Genomic DNA, 18,096 nt, shown 5'->3' on the forward strand with positions numbered 1-18,096 from the left:
GCAGGAAGGATGGCCCCTCCACCCACGGAAAAAATAACATCGGTGTTAACAGTGGTGGGGACTTAAATGGTTGTCAGCATCCCAGAAATAACCAGGCGCCACCCCCAAGAAGTGGGTGTTCAGCCACCCTGTCCTCAGGGTGCTTTCAGGGTGGATGGAGTCCCCCGGGTTTCCGAGACAAGGCAAACGGGGAAAGGGATAAGGCGTTTGTCAACATGGGCAGAGCAGAAGGACCTCGTCCTTGCTGGGGACCCGGCAATGTCAGTGGGGTTACCAGGAAAGGAGCATCAGGGGGCCCCGTCAGGATCCTGGCAAAGCCTCTCCCGCGCTGCACCCCCCCAAAAAAAGCCACACTCAAGGGATGTTCAGGGAGACGATCTGTTTATTGTAGCCAATAGATCCAAGCAATGAGACAAACTGCAAAAGAAACGCGGCAGCTGGGCCCCCGAGGACCGTTGAAGTTTTTCTCCCCACCACCCCTTCCAACCACCCGGTGGCACGTAAAACCTAGAAGGTGCCTAAGTAGTTGGGTTTTCTCCTCCAAGTGCGCAAAGAGCAAGAAGAACATTCTGTAGTTTGCCTTTGGTGAATCGACTCAAAACATTGAGGAATGATTGTTCCCCTCCCCCCACACCCAGTATAACTCGTGGGGTAGATGCAGTGAGATGCTGTATATTTGTGTATATATAATATATCTATACCTATATATAGACTATGTACAAATGCATCAGCAAGCTTCAATAAAGGAAGACATCAGCATGAGGCACAGCAGGAGACACAGGCTGTCGATCCTTAAGACAAGTAGCAAGGGAAATTTCTGGATTCATCCCTCCATCTAACTGCACCACGCCATTCCCATGGCCTGGGACTGTCTTTGGTGACCTGGCCAGTATTCTCAATTGTCCATCTGCTTAACCTGACCTTGTAAATACTTCCCAGCCCGGCTTCCCCAAGGGGACTTAGGAATCCAATTAATCAGCTTTTCCTTTTTTATAAATTGGGAATCACTGTGATTAGTCCCCAGCGAAGGGGCGGATAGCTATTTTCAAAGCCAGTTTCAAGGCACCTCAAGGCATTTCAGTCCTGAAAAAATTGTACTTTGTTCTTATAAGCTAAATCCCATGGGTCGGCCAGCCCAGCTCTTTACAGGGGCCCTTAATTAGGAGGAAGAGACAGACAAGGAGTTCCAAGACAACAGGAGAGGCAGGGGCGGTTGAGAAAAACAGGAGACTGGACCCAGCCGAGAGCGCAGTGACGGAAACACGCAGCCAGAAGTGGGCTTTGCAGGGAGAGGACCAGCTTGCTGGTAGAAACTAGAAAGCAGGAGAGAGAAATAGCAGCCGTGGAAACATGTCACCGGTTTCCCACCTCTACTCGCGCAGAAGCCCCATTTGGTTCCCAACCTCATCGCCCTGGGGGAGGCAGCTCGAGGAGGCCCCTGGAAGAGATTCTAAGCGGCTGCAGGAGAAAGGGCGCATGGGGGTGGGCACCTGGGGCAGAGGTGGCTCCTGGCCCACCTCCATCCGCTCGGGCCTCTGAGGCCCCACTAGGTCAGGGCACTGCAAGGAAGGAACCCGGAAGTCTGGGGCTTCTTTACGGAGAGTGAGGACTTCTTAGAAGAAACCTAGGGGATCGTGCAAAAACTCCCCTAAATGTTAGGAGTCCTGGAAAAAGAAAGCTGCCCCACTTTTCCGATCCTCGGCACAGACTTTCACTGGTCCCGGGAGAGGAGAGCCCTTGAGGGGTTGCCGAAAAGTGAAATCTGCAAGCTGCAGAAGTGCGTCGCCACCTTGGTCTCAGCTGGCATGGGGTGCCCACCACCCGTCGCTCCCCTCTTCGCTGGTTGGCTCCAAGGATGGGCTGTGTCCGCCTGCCCCAGGCATCCTGGTGGCTTAGCCCACCCCCATTGGCAGTGTGTTGATTGGCAGTTAGGTACTGAGCTGGACTCACCTGACTCAGGCTGTCTGTCCCCCACGCTGTGCCCACTCTTCCCGGTCTACCACCCTGTTCCCTGCGGTATCTTTTCCCCCCCTTTCCATCCTTCCTTTCCTTCCCAGGGCCCGGATTCAGGACTTTCTTGCTTCTTCTCCAACTTCAGCCCTGGGAGCAGTGGCTGCACAGGTGGAATTAGATGCACCAAAGAAACCCCAAAAACAAAACAAGACAAAACAAAAGAACTAGTCTTGGCCCCCACGGGGCTGACCTGCAGTTCCCAACTCGTCTATGGCTTCGTGTGCCTCCCTGGGGCCCGGCACAGTGCCAGGCCCACGGGAGATGCTCAATGAACGGATGCTGAATTGGAATGAATTAAACGGAACCTCCCATATCGTTCTCGCCCCAAATCGGCTATCTGATGGGGAGAGGCAGAGGATGGTCCCCGAGACTGTCCCAGTCCTGTCCTCGCCTCCTTTCCTCAGACTCATTCCTGCCCTGGGCACTGACTTCCTGCGCCTGGGTGGCCTCTGAGCCCCTGGAAAGGCTGGGAAGTGCTAAAGAAGGTCAGCCTGGGGTCGGGGGGAGGGGGGCAGGAGTGGGGCCTTGCCAGCAGCTCTGCCCTCCCACTCCACCCCTCCATCCCGCCACCCCTCCACCCGGCCTCAATCACAGCCTGAAGCTGCCGCCCTGGGACAGCAGCAGGCCCGGACAGCCCGTCTCCCTCACCGCACCTCCCTCGTGGACCAGCCCGCAGAGGCTCTTTCCACCCAGAAAACTATGGCTCTGTTGGGTCAAACTGGAGACTGAGGAGCCAGAGGAGGAGACGGCGGGACCCTCGGTCTCTGCCAGTTTGAACCTCAGTTTCCCCATTGGTTGTGAGTGGCTTGCCTGGTTGGTCTCTGAGGGTCTTCCAAGGTAGTGTCCACGTCGGCAGCTTCTCTCTGTCTCGCTCCCTCTCCTGAGGCTTAAATAATCAGTCCCTTCCTGATGTGAGTATAATGGCAGTGAAAGTTGGCTCTCCATAAACGCTACTTGCTTCCCCACAGAGGGAGGCCCGGGGGCCGGGAAGGGAGGGAGCGACCACAGGATCTCAGAGGCCCCAGGAGCCCCCTCACACTTCCCTCAGGGCATTTCCTTCCCTGTTTTCTACCAAAAGCCAGCCCAAACCCTGCTAACTGGGAAAGTTTGAACGGAAGGCCTGAATGAAGCCCCCGCTCTGCACATCGGCTCCCCCATCGTGGCTCCCACCCCTCCTTAGCCCCCCACCTTGGCCGCTCCCGGCCTGGGAGGAGGGAGGGCGGTCAGCCTGTGGGAGAAGGCAGCCTGCGGCCAACTCCACTTCACAATGGAGCCCCTGCCCCTTCAGACCTTAGCCGGCTTCGAAATTTGTCTCCTGTTAGTGGGTAACTATGGTGGGAAATGACCGCCACCTGGGACGCTACAACCCGCCCGTGGCCCAGCTCAGTGACTCTCCGTACAATGCCCACCAAAACTCCCAAGGGATTGGCAGCTGCCAGAAAACCCCCGAGGCTTCCCTGGTAGCAGCTCTGGAAGGAGAGGGGGTAAGAGCAGAGTTTCCTGGGCCGGGGCTCGTCTCCACCTGCCCCCAGCCCCTGCTTGCCTTCAGTGCCCAGGAAATGCACGGTCCTCCCTTCAACGTGGCCTCCACCCAAGTGACAGGACCCATCGGCACCCCAGCCTGACCGGGCCACCCGGCCTAGAGCAGCCGGGGAGCACGGCGATGCCACCGCGCAGGCTTTCTCGAGGCAGCACAGGAAAGCCCCTCTGCCACCCGCCCATCCTCCCTGAGGCCCCACCGGACCCAGTCCACAAACCGGGCAGGCTGGACAGCTGGCCTCCCCCTCCGCCACTGCCCACCCTCCCCGCCTCTCTTTCCAGGACCCTCACACAGGCCTCCTGCCTCCCCTCCGGGACCGGCAGTCCGGAGCCCACTTCCCCCTCCCCCAGGGCCCACGTGTCCCACACCCCATGGCAGGTTTCCCCCGAATGAAAGAGAGGTGGGTCACTCTTGGTGCGGGGTGGGGGACGCGAAGTGAGGGGCTCGGGGGGCCCCGGGTCGGCACTGGGAGCCTGGTTCAAGAGAAGCACACCAAGAGAGGGCAGGCAGGGCACACGGTGCGGGGCAGGGGGAAGAAGACAGGACGCGAGGGAGGGGCGGCCCGGCCGCCGCGTTACTTGGTGCCGTCGTCCGCATTGCCCTCTCCGTCTGTCTTGCCCTCCTCCTCTGTCTTCAGGTCGTCCGTGCTCAGTTTCTGCTCTTTTTTCCTCCTCACGCACTTTACTACCATCAGCACCAAGATGACCACCGCCAGGAAGCCGCCCACGGAGGCGCCCACGATCACCGCCACCGTGGAGTCCCGCTCAGGGGGCTCTGGAGGACAAGAAACGGACCCACTGAGCCCCGGGGCTGGAAAAGGGGGCCTCCCCCGCCGCCCCCTGCCCCCCACAGTATGTGCGGGCTGGTCCCCATGGAAAGAGCCCCATGGCTCCCCATGGAAAGGACGTTGGTCAAAACCAAAATCAACCCAGGCCCTTGACCTCCACGGGCCCGCCCCCAAATCCCCGGGGCACCTAAAAGCCCCAGGGGATGACAGTGAACCGCAGGATTTAAGACCATGGATTTTGAGATCGAATAGACCCAAACCTGAGTCCTAACTGCACTCTTCGTTTATGGTGTGACCTTAGGTAACTGACCGATCTTCTCTCAGCCTGTCTCCTCGTCTGTAAAATGGGGACAGTAACGATGCCTCCCCCACTGAGGCATTCTTGAGGATGACCTGGGATAGCGCCCACGTCGAGGTCAGCCCTCTCACCGAGACATAGCGAGGGCCCCACGCACGAAAAGCCGCTATTTTCGGATGACGATCGCGACCGAGGTCGCGGTAAGGACTCTCCGAGACGCGGCCCCAGTCCCCAGGGAGCAGCGGAAGAGAAGCGGAGGCCTCCCAGCCGGCACAAGCCCCAGGAGGGCACGGGCTCTCCAAGGGCGCCCCGAGGGCGGCCGGCTGGGATCGGGCTCACTCGCCCCTCACCTTCCATGAGGACCTGCAGATAGATCTTGCCGTGGCCCCGGTGGCGGTCGGGCGGGTTCATGATATAGCAGTTGTAGATGCCCTCGTCCTCGAGCTGCACGCTCCTCAGCGTCACCGACACATCGTACTTGCTGGGGTTCCCCGAGAACTCCACGCGGTCTCGGAAACGCTCCAGCTTCAGGTTGACGATCTTCATGCGGAACTGGAGGAACTAGGACAAGGGGCAGGAGGGGAGCTGGATGCAGGAGGAGGTGTGAGAAGAGTGGGGGCGGGGGTCCACGCCCATGCGCCTGTCTTCCCGGAAGAGAGGCGGTTACCTCCAGGTCTCTGTCACCCTCCCGGGCCCCCCCACCCCGGGCGGCACGACACGCCTTCTGCCAAAGCCCTCTGGAGCAGACAGAGCCCCCCCCCACCCCCCCGTCCCCGGGACCACCAGGGTCCTCATCCAGTGCAGGGACAGGTGGTGGGACATGGGGGCTTCGCTCGCAAGGGCTCCTGCCTCCTCTTTCACCCCCACCCACCTCCTTCCCAGGACTCACCATCTCCTCAGAGCAGTTGCTGCACTCCTGGTAGGTCCAGTTCAGGGAAAACTGTTTGTGGTTCACCGTGTAGCAGGAGTTGAAGGTGCAGGGCAGGCGGGCGTCAGAGCCATTGAGGACGTTGAGGGTGGTAGGTACTGTGATCTCCATGCTCCGCGCTGGTGGCACTGCGGATGAAGCCGCAAGCTGGTAAGGAGTCTGGCCGGCAGGGCTGGGGACAGGGCGCAAGCCTTCTGCACCAGGTGGGCGTGGAGAGAGCTCTGGCAGTGGGTGGGGCCCTTCTGGCTGAAACTAGGGAGTGGGGTCAGGTGCGCCAAGCTCATAAGGGGCACCTGATGTGGCCCTTGGGCAGAGCAAGGCTGGGGTGGAGAGAAACCGACCCGCCTGTTGAGGCTGGGGCAGACATGTGGCCCTAAGACTTTCCCAGGACCCTGTCATGCAGCCATTCCATCCGGCTATCCTGCGGTCCTACCACTGCCACCTGCTGGCTGAAAACCTCGGACGAGGGGCTCCGTTGTGCCGACCCCGGCTTTCACCTCCTTCCCCACCGCTTCCAGATGTCTCTGCTGAGCCGAAGCCCCTCCAGTGTCCCCCACGGGGTGGAAAGCCTTGAGGATGGATGGAGACTCAGAAGGCCTTGCTCTCTATACCCCAAGGTCAAAGGTAAGCAGTGTGCCCAGCCCAGCCTCCCTCCCACCCCCGCTCATCCTCCCCGCCCCCCACCGGCCCCTAGCAAACAGGAAAGAAGGCAGACAAGCAGCGGAAGGCTAGAGCCATCCCGGAAAAGTAGGTACGATTCCAAGGGACCAACTGATGGGTCTCCAAGGACAGGAGTCCCTTTGGGAGATGTCAGGCCTGGAAACGCCACAGCAGGGAGCTGATACAGGCTGAGGGGGTGGCCGGGTGGGAACAGCAGGTTTCTGTCACATCCGATAAGCAGCACCAGACCTGGTCCAGAGGAGCTGGGTGCTGGGGCTGAGAAAGTTCTGTCCCACTGAGACATCCTAAGCAGAGCAGAGTCTAGGGGGAGGTGAGCGAAACCAGGCCCTTCCAGCCGAAGCTGCAGGGACCCTCAGAGGGCAGAAAGCCTGGGACACAAAATTTAAGGGGGCGCCCCCCCTCGGGATCAGGCAAAGACCTCCTTAAACCGTACATCGTGGGCACCTCTCTGGCCTCACCCTAGTCCTGACCTTAAGGCTTGGATTTTCTACCAATATCGCCAAAATGTCATCCCCAAAGATTCCTCTTCTTTATAGGGGATAAACAGTGACGTTCAGCATCAGCCATTCATTCACTCATTTACCCGATATTTATAAGCCACCCACCACGCCCGCCCCTGCACTTAGCCTAGACCCTGGGGGACATTGCTGTGACAGGCAGCGTCACTGCTGCGACATGAAGCTTGTGTCCTAGGGAAGGCAACAGACATTAACAAAGAAAAAAATAATAATGTGACTTTAACCTTGGGGGCCAGAACTCAGAGTCAGGATTTTCTTTGGGTGACATACAAAGCCACCAGGGGCCTGGGGGCAGGGAGTCGTGGGCAGAGGGGTGGCTAGGCGCCTGCTGATACAGGAGTAGCATAGACCAGGAGACCCCGTGAGACCCCGTGAGACACGGGGTCCCATGCTGCCTGCAGTCGGCTCGCAGAATGTGGACAAGCCCCTTCACCTTCCAAGCCTCGGTCCCCGGCTCTGCAAAACACGGCTGACCACACCCACCTCCTGGGGTTGCCACGATAATTTTTCCAATTATGCAATGTAAATTGCATGTAAATGCATTGATGGACAGTCTGTCATCCTACATTCTCAAATTCTGCCCCCTAAACAGGAAGGCCTTCCAGGACAGTCTCCTCCCGGCAGAGGGCAGCCCCTTGGAGTTCCCCCAGGTCTGGCACACAGCCCAGGCCCGGCAGCGGAGGCCCTGCAGGGCCTTTGTTTTTCACGCTGCTGTATAGCACAGACCTGCCGGGCCCCACCACACCAGCAGCCGCACCGCAGCCTGGAAGCCTTCTGTTCAGCCCATCCCTTAGGATGCAGTGTCCGAGGCTCGTGGGCAGGACGCTGACGAGCAGGAAATGCAATAAAATGCTGGCCGTAGAGGTCACGACTGAGCCTTCGGTGGAGGGGTTAGGCGTGCGGACCCCCCTGCAAGGCCAAGGCTTCGGGGTGTGGGCTGAATACTCACCAGGGGAACACGAGCTGGGGACGCCGGGTGGGCCGGCTGAGAAGAACAAAGCCCAGTTCCCCCATCCCCGCTTTCATCACCATTATGAAAGCACCTAGCACAGCACCGGGCAAGGAGGAGGTGTGCAGAAAATGCCATTGCCGCCCCCGCTCTGCAGAGGCAGAGAGATCTGCAGGGAAGGAACCTGGCAGGGCCTTGTCCTGAGCTTACCTCTTATCCGAGGACGGCCCTGCTTCTCTAGCCCCTTCCAAGTTCTGCTACCTTCCCAGGGCCCCCTACCCCCAAAAGAGCCTCCAGGTGACCCCAGAAACCAGGTGCTGTGAATCGGGCTGACCTATCCCTGGCCCCTTTCCCACCCCAGCCCACATCACTCAGATTAGAACCTGAACGCCACAGGGCAGCTCCCTCCATAGGGAAGGAGCCAGCACCCTGCCGCGTGGAAGGACAGAGCTGTGGGGAGGCCTTTTCTGGCTGGCAGGAGGGGAGCAGAGGTGCAATGCAGGGTCCCTCTCCAGCACCCCTGCAGCAGGCGCCGGGAGGAACACGCGTGCCCTCTAGTGGTCAGAGAAATCTAGCAAGTCCCAACGGCAGAGAGAGGGATGGGATCACCAAATCAGTGAAAGCCAGGGACAAGCCGGGGCCAGAAGGTGGTTCCTGACTCCAAGGTGCCCACCTCAGCCTGAGTCCCCACCGGGGCTTTAGGCCTTTCACGGATCCAGGCTCCCATTGAAGACGAGGGAGCCGTCGTGCAACAAGGTCAGAGCTGTGAGCAAAATCCTGATAAATTCTGCTGCTTCCGGAAAGTAGCCGAGTCCACAACGAGGGCCACAGAAAGGATTTCACAATAACAAAGTGCTTATTTACTGCAGGCCAGATGCTGTTTTATGCATGCCTCATTAGATGCACGCAGGCCTCATTAGATACGTACAATAACCCTAATACCACCCCACTTACCAGAATATGCAATTGAGCAGAGAGAAGTTACGTTAATAGCCCAAGTATATAGCTAGTAAGTGGCAAAGCTCAATCTGAACCCAAGGTTCCAGACAGGGGTGAGGGGTTGGGGCTGGGTAAGGGTGTGACAAAGCCAGGGACCAGGCCTCCTGCCTCTCCATGGCAGACCCCGCCCCAAACTGCCAGCCCCCAGCTCGGGGCAGGCTGGCCACAGGAGAATGGGCCTATTTAAAGGAACCTCCGTACAAGGAAGCCCAGTGCTCCTGGTTGCCCCACTTGGGACCAGGTCTGGGTCTCGCGATTACCAACTCACAGAAAGGAAATGGGGATCAACAGGGGCGCGGTAAGGATGTGGTTTCTGGTCTTAGTTCCAAAACATCACCGGTGCCCAGCCCTCCCCATTTTCTCCAGGGCGCATCTGGGCACCCCAGGCCCCCTGTTATCGACTGTTCTAACTGACCCATCTCTCAGAGATCACAAAAATTTGCTCACCTCCGGCTGAGCCCTGTCTCCTGCAAGGACAGAAGTGAATTCTCCCACTCCTCTTTCCAACCCTACAGCCCCCTATGAGGTAGGTTGATTTTCTTCTTGCTTAAAAGAGAAAGAATGTGTCTAAGTAGAGAATGCGTCCCCCCAAACTTCTGAGCACACTGTCTCCTGGGGCAGCCCCTGCATCCCAGGAGAGTGTGGCACCCAGATCCTGCCTCCTGCATTCAGACCCTCCCCCGTGCCAGGATCTCCCCCTCCAAGCCCAGTCTAGCCACCCCCCCACCACCACCCCGCGCAGCATGAGCAAGCTGTCCTCATCACCCCTCCGCTTGCTCCCTGTTGCTTTCGGGATCACGCGCAGGCTCCTGGGCACAGCTTCCAAGCCCTTTGCCATCTGGGGCCAACCTAGGTCCTGGCCTCCTCTCCCGCCAGCTCCTGATTCCATGCTTCCTCCACTTCAGTGATCCCTGACTTCTTACTTTTCCCAGCAACTCCACTTTCTCTCACCCCTCCAGGCCTCTTACATTCGTTTTTAATTCCGTTCGGGAAACTCGTTCACCCTTCTACACCCCTTGTATAGCCTACACTTCCCGGCTTATAAGGCATACCTCCGCGGCAGCGGCCCGTCCCTACCGCTTCTACTTGTACATGACCGGGAGGCAGAACGGCATAGTGGCCAAGTGGTCTGATCTCAGGCGAGGTGGTTAACCTTCCAGACCTCAGTTTTCTCATCTGTTAAAAGGGGGGGGGGGGGGCAATAATAGAACCTGACTCCTAGGGCTGCTGTGAGGAGTAAGTGGCTTGCTAACATGTAAAGCTCACAGCTGCCTGGGACGTAGTCAGCGCTTGACAAAGTTTAGCTGCTGTTATTGTTATCGTTGTTATGATTGTTATTATTATGACAGCACCTATGATGTGGCGTTGTTATTGTTTATGTGCCTGGGTCTCTCAGGAGGCTCCAGGGCTGATTTCTAGTCATCCTGGTGTCCCTGGACCCAGAACAGTGTGTGACACACAGATGGGCACTCCGTAAAAGTCTGCAGAAGGAAGGAAAGGCACTCTCCCCTCTGTGTCTGGATCCCCGCCCCCAGCAGCAAAGTGCAGCGGGCGTGACTGAGGACCAGACTCCACTTTCTAGGCCTTGCCCGACATAACCCAGACTTTGGTAACCAGGCTGGGGCTGCGGAGCCAATGGTCTTAAGAAAAACTCTGGGAAGTCCAGTCATGTGGATTGCTTCCAGCTAAAAACTAGTCCCACCTGTTTCTGTTGTGTGTGCAGCAGGTTGCCCAGCTGGTCCCCTTCCCCATGACCAGCTGTAGAGTCATTCTCACAAACCCTGCCCCTGATGCGGCCCCTCCCTTGTCATTTGTTCCTCCATCTTGGAGGCCGATGCCATTACAACCGCCAAAGTTCCATCTTCCACCTGAACCCCTTAGCCTTGGAATGCCAGGGCATACCCCATCTTAGCATCCGTCAAGTTCGAGTTCAAGATCCCCATTCCTGCATTCTCTACCACCCAGGTTCGCCAAGGCTCTAGCTTCCTCCCACCACGACCTCACAACCCCCACTCCCTGACCTCTTCCCTCCAGACCCCATCCTCCCCTGAGACACACCCTGGTCCTGGTCCCAGAGCCGCTTCCTTTCTTCACTCTCACAAGACTGCCTCCGCCTGCAGGAAGCTCTCCTTAACTCCAAAAGGAGTCACCTGTCCTCCATCCCTGGCTCCTTACACACAGGCCACCCACCCAATTCCTCATCTTTTTGCCTGCACTTGATTGAGATTCTTTGATCAAGTATTGTTAATATAGCAGTACCGCTTCTTGAACGTTGGGGGCAGTAGAATTCAACAACTAAGTACCCGCAGTCAGACAAAAGGTTCAAATCTCAGCTCGTCTTATTCTAGTCGTGTGACTTCAAGTTATTTAATTTCAGTCATTTGGTTAATTTCTCTGCGCCTGTTTCGTCATCTGTCACAGGAGGATCATAACAGTGTCTACCTCGCACGATTACCGATTATCGCGAAGACTAAGATACACAGCGCGCGGGTGCTTGAAAACATTCACAAAGTTCAGCTATTATTGAGCACCTGCTTTGTGCCAGACTCACAAAACACACCCAGGCACTCTTCAGTTTACCCATGAAAGAACTGAAGCTCAGGAGGGTCTAGTCACTTGCCTATGCTCATGAAGTAAATGGCCAAGATGGCTTGAAACCCAGATCTGATTCCCAGGCTCGCCCTCTTTGTACTGCCCGAGCTTCCATAACATTCCTGCTCTGTTGTTAATATGTCCAGTAACTCAGCAAAGCCAATAGGCCATATCATACAAGCTGCCAGGGGCTCTGTGTTGTCTCTGTCTAGCACTCTTGCCCAATATCCAACACGGCAAACCAAGAAACAGAGAAACAGAGAGGGAGGGAAGGAGGGAGGGAAGGAAGAAGGGAGGGAGGGAGGGAAGAAGAGGGATTTTGCGATTGGGAATATCCCCACTGACAATCCTTGGACTTGACCAACTGCTACGCCAGCAATGAGTAAGTTTAGGAGCAAGAATGAAACTACCCACAAAGCAGGCTTGCAAATAACTTTGGAGCCCACCTCCTCACCAGGAAGTCATGAGGGGTCAAGTAAGAAATTAACATTTGGATCACTTGACATGGCAGTCTCCAAGGCTGGGCTGGTCTTGAAGCCACACTCAGCCCATGAGTTCCTTTTTTTTCTTCTTCTTCTTCTTTTTCTTTTTTTCCTGATTCCTTCACCTGACCCCTCCCCCACTCCATCTGGCCCAAGTCAGAGGCCACCATCAGCTTCAGGAAGTGTCTCCCCAATACAGAGACCATACCCCGAGCCAACCTGCCACCTGCACCCCCACACATTTCAACAAATCAATGGTACAGATTTCCAGGAAACAAGACCCAGACTCAACTTTCTACCCCCGGCTCCCCCAAGCATTCTTTCCTAATATCCTAAATCCACCAGCTTCCAAAGATCAAGGTCCACAAAAGAAGCCCCTTAAGGGAGCATTAAGGCCCAGGACCCCACATTTGCAGCAGCTGAAAAAAAATCCACGAGGAGACTTGGCAGATCAACCTACCTTTTGCCCCCACCCCCACATAAGTCCGTTTTAGGGAAATCCAAAGAAAAACCACCCCCTGTGATAACTGTCACCCCCAAGGAACACTCAGATCCCCCGACCCAACATTTCTGTGGCCAAGTCATACCCGCGTTATGCAGTCCTCAGCAATGTCTCCCCCGGTCCCCCGGTACCTCCCTTCCCAAGGACAAGAAGGGAAACTCAAGCAATGTCTTCCTTTCTGCCCCCCAGCCCCCACCCTCTTCCAGCTGCAGCTACACTTCTGGACCCTCAGGAGCATGCAAATGTGTCGTCTAACTTACCCAAAGAGAAAAAGAGACTGAGCCCCGTGAGACTGAAGGCAGGGCGAGGTAGCCAGGCATCTCTGTGCATTTTCAGAGACTGAGATGTTAGTCGGGTGGGATATGGGAGAGGGTGGTTTGAGGGGCCAAGGGCTACAAGGGAGGAATGGTTAGATGCTAAAAAAAAATGCACAGATGTACTTCAAAGACACATACAACATTAAGGAAGCTTTATTTCCATCTCTCTAATATGGCCGGCTTATATGTTGCTGCTAAAAAGAGAGAGGGAGTGTGTAAGGGAGAGAGAAAAAAGGGGGATGGAGTAAATTTTGTGGTTGGTGGATTTTGAAAAGCAGGTGGGAGGGCGTAAAAAAAGTCTTTCTGAAAAGGACAAAGTTCCCAGGAATTTTTCCCCTCAAAAACAAGAACTAAAGCAAATCCTGCTTTTCTTCTTCTTCTTCTTCTTCTTCTTCTTCTTCTTCTTCTTCTTCTCCTCCTCCTCCTCCTGAATGATTGTTGGGTTTTGAAAGCTGTTAGAGGAGCTCATTCATTTCAAAACTGCTGTGAAGGGGGGAACTCTTTTTGTCATTTAAAGACACCCAAAAAAGGACATGTTTGTTTTGTGTTATTTGGAAAGGGTTCAGGGAAGTGAGTTGGAGAGACTTTCAGGAAGTAAGGGCTTCCTCATTTTTCTACCATTTCCACTGAAAACAGAACATGTCAAAACAGGCTGATGCAAAACCACCTGAGACTTTAAAATCCAATGTAATACGAACCTTTGGGAATCCTGATATCTGATCAAATCAACAGTGAAAAGACATTTTTTGAGACAACTGGGAAAAAATAAATAGGGACTGGGTATTAAATTATATTAATAATAATTCTTGGAGCTCCTGCGTGGCTCAGTCGGTTGGGCGTCCGACTTCGGCTCAGGTCATGATCTCACAGTTCGTGGGTTCGAGCCCCACGTCGGGCTCTGTGCTGACAGCTCAGAGCCTGGAGCCTGTTTCGGGTTCTGTGTCTCCCTCTCTCTCTGCCCCTCCCCTGTTCACGCTCTGTCTCTGTCTTAAGAATAAATACACATTAAAAAAATTTTTTTTAAATAATAATAATTCTTAATTTTGTTGAACGTGTTAACAATATTGTGGTTTTGTTCTTGCACATCTTTATCTGTTATACATACTGGAGTGTTTATAGGTGAAATGATACGGTGACTGGAATTTGCTTTAAGATACACCAGGGGAGGGGCGCCTGGGTGGCCCAGTCGGTTAAGCGTCCGACTTCAGCCAGGTCACGATCTCGCGGTCAGGGAGTTCGAGCCCCGCGTCAGGCTCTGGGCTGATGGCTCGGAGCCTGGAGCCTGTTTCCGATTCTGTGTCTCCCTCTCTCTCTGCCCCTCCCCCGTTCATGCTCTGTCTCTCTCTGTCCCAAAAATAAATAAACGTTGAAAAAAAAAATTAAAAAAAAAAAAAAGATACACCAGGGGAAAAAACGTGGGGGAGGTGACACAAGACAGGACATCGCTGTTGATTATTGAAACCGGCGACCGTTGCAAAGGGCTCATTGTACAGGTCTCTCTTCTGATGTGTCTGTTTGAAAACTTTTGGAAAAGGAAGGCAAAAATCAACAAGGAGGAGAACTTGGGGTGAAGTCCCAAGATGGCCCTGAACACAGCAGGTGGCCCCAGCTCTTCTGGGGAGACATTTAAGTAGAACAAAGACTCCTGTGTGGCAGTCCCTCACACTTGTGATGGGCCATTGGGCCATGGGCAAGAGGAAGCAATTTAAATCCTTATGCACTAATTCTGTGCCAAGAACTTTACATGTGACATCTCAACTGAACTGTAACTCTGGGCCAGGTGATTTCTTCTTCTCTTTTTATCACCGTAAATTAGGAAACTGATGATGTGGGAAACAGAGGCAGAAGGAAATGGCAGATGAAATGAAATGTCCTGGGGGTGCCGGGGTGGCTCAGTCGGTTGAGCATCCGACTCTTGATTTTGGTCATGATGTCACAGTTCACGGGATCCAGCCCCACACAGGGCTGCACACTGACAGCACGGAGCCTGCTCGGGATTCTCTCTCTCCCTCTCTCTCTGCCCCTCCCCTGCTAGCACTCTGTCTCTCAGAATAAATACATTAAAAAAATTAAATTCCCTTATAACCTGCAGCCCATTGATAAATACTTGAGGCAGGCGGAGTAGAACATGCCTCCAGGAACTCCCTTCCGTCTTAAGGTTCATGCTTTGCTAGAGGGAAAAACGATCTGAGCTTGACAATGGCTAGGCCTCCGCTCTCCTGTGAGTCTTCTTTAGTATATAAACTTTGGAAACTCCCCCTTGCCTTTGCCTCCCCTGGCTCCCAAGTCTATAATCAGTCTCTCCTCACGGTCCCGGGGCAGCTCTTTCTGCCCAGGGTCCCGTCCCCGTGCTTTAACGGAGTCACCTTTTCTGGCACCGAAGACGTCTCGAGAATTCTTTCTTGGCCATCAGCTCTGGACTGCCACCTGTCCCAGGCCCCGTCGCTGCGGCGGACAGAACCGAACCCACCCCAGTTTACGTATGGCCGTCAAGGGCAGAGGCAGAGGCAGGACGCAAGCTGAGGCCTGTGTGAAACACTGGGTTCTCCCGGTACTCTACACGGCCCACGGCGGAGACGCAAGTCCTTCTCTCGGGTTGTTCAGAGGCGCGGGGAAGAGAAGAGCGAAGACCGGAAGGGACAAGGGACGTAGCAAGGAACCTTTGCATAGGATGCAAGAGGAAGGTGCCCCAAGCTGGGTGTGGAGGAACCGAATGGGAGCTCGGAGCAGCGCTTGGCTCATGAGCGGACGCTCCACACACGGGTGAGGCAAAGCTGCCCAGGAGCCCGCCCGAACGAATGAACGAGCGACCGAACGAATGAAGGAACAAGCGAGCCAACGACCGAGTGAATGGATTGGAAGAGGAAATGGGGAAAAGCAGACATCATCGTGAAGGCAGGAAAATCTAGCCGCAGCCGCTAGGCTGGGAGAGGCCAGGTGGCCAGGGTTGGGTGCCAGTCACCGGAGGCAGAGGGGCAGAGAGAGAGGAGGGGCGGCCTAGGGAAAACTGTCCTCCAGTGGCCACGGCCGGTCCCCATCCCTGCTGCCCTCTGGCCCCGGGCCTCCTTGCCACAGCGGCCGGGCTCCCAGGTGTGCCGGGAGGGAGAGGAGGGAGAGACCTCGCCACCAGCCCGGGCCCTGCCACCAGCCCGGGCCCTCCGCTCTGCCGGTCCCGGTCTGTGTCTGCGGAACAGCCACTCAGCCACCCGTGCTGCCGCAGGCACATGTCAGCCAGAGAGTTTTGGTTTGACGTAGCCGGCCTCCTCCTTTTCCTTAATGCAGTCGAGGGAGCCCAGAGGCTCAGGGAAGCAGCTTACTCGGCTCATTGGGTCTCACACAGGGACCAGAAACTTCTATCCTGGCTGGGGACATAAGATAAGACACGACTCTCTGCTTCTCTCCAAAATGTGGCTGAGAGAAACCAGCTGCGTGATTTATAACAGGACGGCCTTTGAGCGACTCAGTCCTCCAGGACTCAGGGTCAAACGATCAGGGGGGCGGTGGCCTGTGGCAGGGTCCCGCGGGAGGAGACAGACCTGGCAACCGTTCATGGCTCGCTCGGGCCTCCCAATGCCCATTTGCTCCAAAAGCGTAAAGCTTCCCCAGGAGCCAGTAAAAGGCTGGGAAGCTGAAACTCAAAGAGGTATTTTGCAGAGTATAGACACCAGTATCAAAGACGGGCTATTTGAGGAGTGAAGCCCTGCTTGTGGCATTTCTACCCGGTGCCATTTACCCCTAACTTTTTACTGGACAACACCCAATCACCTACCCTGCTGGGAGAAGCAGTGTTCTAAATAACCCAAAGGAAGGTGGTTTCCTTTCGCCCTTGGAATGCCTCACTGAGGCTACAGGGAGCCTCCCTAGGTAGTTCGCCTGAAAGCCTGACTTCTCGAAGCGTGGTTGGTCCTTGGACCGGCACCCTCAGCATCACATGGGAGCTCCTTAGAAATGCAGACTCCCAGGCCGCACCTCACACCCAAGAAACCACAATCTGCATTTTTAATAAGATCTCCGGGTGATTCTTGAGCACATTGAAGTCCTGACTTCAACTCGTATTAAAAGGTTGGCATCCCATGAGCCATGGGCGGTGAGAAGCCAGGTTCGGGGGTTGGGGAGAAGGGACTGGTAAGCAGGGACAAGCTTAGGAGGAAATGCTGGTCTCAGGATCTGCAGAGCACCCAGCTGCCCGATGAGAAACCACCAAGGAAGGGATCATCGTTACTCACCTCTCTTCTCCGCCCCGTGCCCTTCTGCAGCCATTGCACACCAGGTGGTTTCTCTGACCCAGGACTTCACACCTTGGTGTCCTTGCCTTCGCTGTCTCCTCTTCCCGGAATGCCCTTCCTCTCTGGTCTGTTCAGCAACCTCCTAGTCTTTCTTCAAAAAGCGGCTACCAACTCACCCGCTCTTTGTCTTCTTCGTACCTCTTCTCTCTACGCAGAGACGTAGAGACGTAGAGATGTAGACGCCTGTGACGCGGGGTACATTCACTCGTTTGTTTATCAACTCTCTCGCTCAGCAAACAAGTATCTATCCAGTGTCCCCCGTGTACTAGGACTAGAAGCTAGAGACTCCGACATGAATGAGATACAGCTCACTCTCGGAGAGCTCACATTCTAGATAGGGAGACAAAGGTATAAGCGCCCCTCTCCAGGGGGCACAGGAACAAAGGCACGCCTGGTATTGCCTGGGTGTCAGAAAATATTGTCACCTTTTGTTTACACATCTTACCCCCCCAACTAAACTATAGCTCTTTAAGGACAGGGACTGGGTCTTATTTAGAGTTTGAGCTAAGCCTCTACTGGTCCCTGAGCACATGAGAATAAATGTCTACATCTGGGGAAAGGGCAGAAACTCCGTCAGCCAGAACTTATGCGGCCAAGGCATGGTAGGACCCGAACTGGAGGCCTCCCGGTACATGCTGTTCCACGCCATTTCCGGGAATCCTATTTAACAAGGGATGGACCCACGTGGTCGCAGAAGAGATGTAAAGAAAAGACACACAAAGCAGGATCTCTAAAAGCTTAAGATCTCTTGGAGAAAATAAAGCCTCACACTCATAAAACAAACAGAGAACATGAGGAGATAAAATCTGGTAAGTGTAGAGACATCTGGGAAGATGGGAGAAATAATCCACTCAGGCAGGACTGAAGCAGGGCCTTGAAAGAACGTTGATTTGGGCAGGCAGAAAGGGAAAGGGAGTTCCAGGCAGGGAAACACCCAGAGCAAAGGCTCAGAAGCAAGAAATACAAAGGTATATGGAGCAGAGGGTTCCATCATGAAAAGAAAATTCGAGGCATGGATGGGTGGACAAGATGGCACCCAAACTCAGGAGGCCATGAACACATGATCTGAAAGTCCTGGGAGAGGCAAATCTCTGTTGTTTGCACCATCTACAAAATAGGAAAGGTCTCTGCTGAGAAAACTCTGAGTTCCCTTATTTTTTGAGAAAGAAGGTACGTTTGGGAGTTGAGTTTTACAGAAGTGGTG

At 55.1% G+C, this 18,096-nt stretch overlaps 1 protein-coding gene across 3 annotated transcripts; it reads right to left on the bottom strand.

Moving 5' to 3' along the window:
- Positions 1-415: 415 nt before the first annotated feature.
- Positions 416-17,382, bottom strand: SCN2B (sodium voltage-gated channel beta subunit 2). 3 transcript variants are annotated; one of them, XM_047070300.1, is made up of 4 exons: positions 16,833-17,382; positions 5,528-5,694; positions 4,989-5,199; positions 416-4,327 (listed from the first exon to the last, which is right to left on the bottom strand). In XM_047070300.1, exons 1-4 carry the CDS (start codon positions 16,864-16,866, stop codon positions 4,128-4,130), a joined length of 612 nt encoding a protein of 203 aa, XP_046926256.1. In that variant the 5' UTR covers positions 16,867-17,382; the 3' UTR covers positions 416-4,127. The 3 variants fall into 3 exon arrangements, with proteins under 3 accessions (XP_046926256.1, XP_046926258.1, XP_046926257.1); XM_047070302.1 differs by lacking the exon at positions 16,833-17,382 and adding an exon at positions 12,550-13,410; XM_047070301.1 differs by lacking the exon at positions 16,833-17,382 and adding an exon at positions 8,669-9,014.
- Between the last annotated feature and the right edge of the window lie 714 nt (positions 17,383-18,096).

The sequence above is a fragment of the Lynx rufus genome, unplaced genomic scaffold, assembly GCF_022079265.1.
Source record: "Lynx rufus isolate CCGP_SWC_20201006 ecotype Redwood Valley unplaced genomic scaffold, mLynRuf1.p SCAF_9, whole genome shotgun sequence".
Taxonomy (NCBI): Eukaryota; Metazoa; Chordata; class Mammalia; order Carnivora; family Felidae; genus Lynx; species Lynx rufus.

Excerpts from the sequence above, each read along its gene's own strand:
- SCN2B (XM_047070302.1), bottom strand. The coding sequence starts at position 12,619 with ATGCACAGAGATGCCTGGCTACCTCGCCCTGCCTTCAGTCTCACGGGG. Across the intron at positions 5,200-5,527 it reads GCAACTGCTCTGAGGAGATG|TTCCTCCAGTTCCGCATGAA; the intron begins GTGAGTCCTGGG and ends CCCTTGTCCTAG. Across the intron at positions 4,328-4,988 it reads TCTGCAGGTCCTCATGGAAG|AGCCCCCTGAGCGGGACTCC; the intron begins GTGAGGGGCGAG and ends CTTGTCCTCCAG.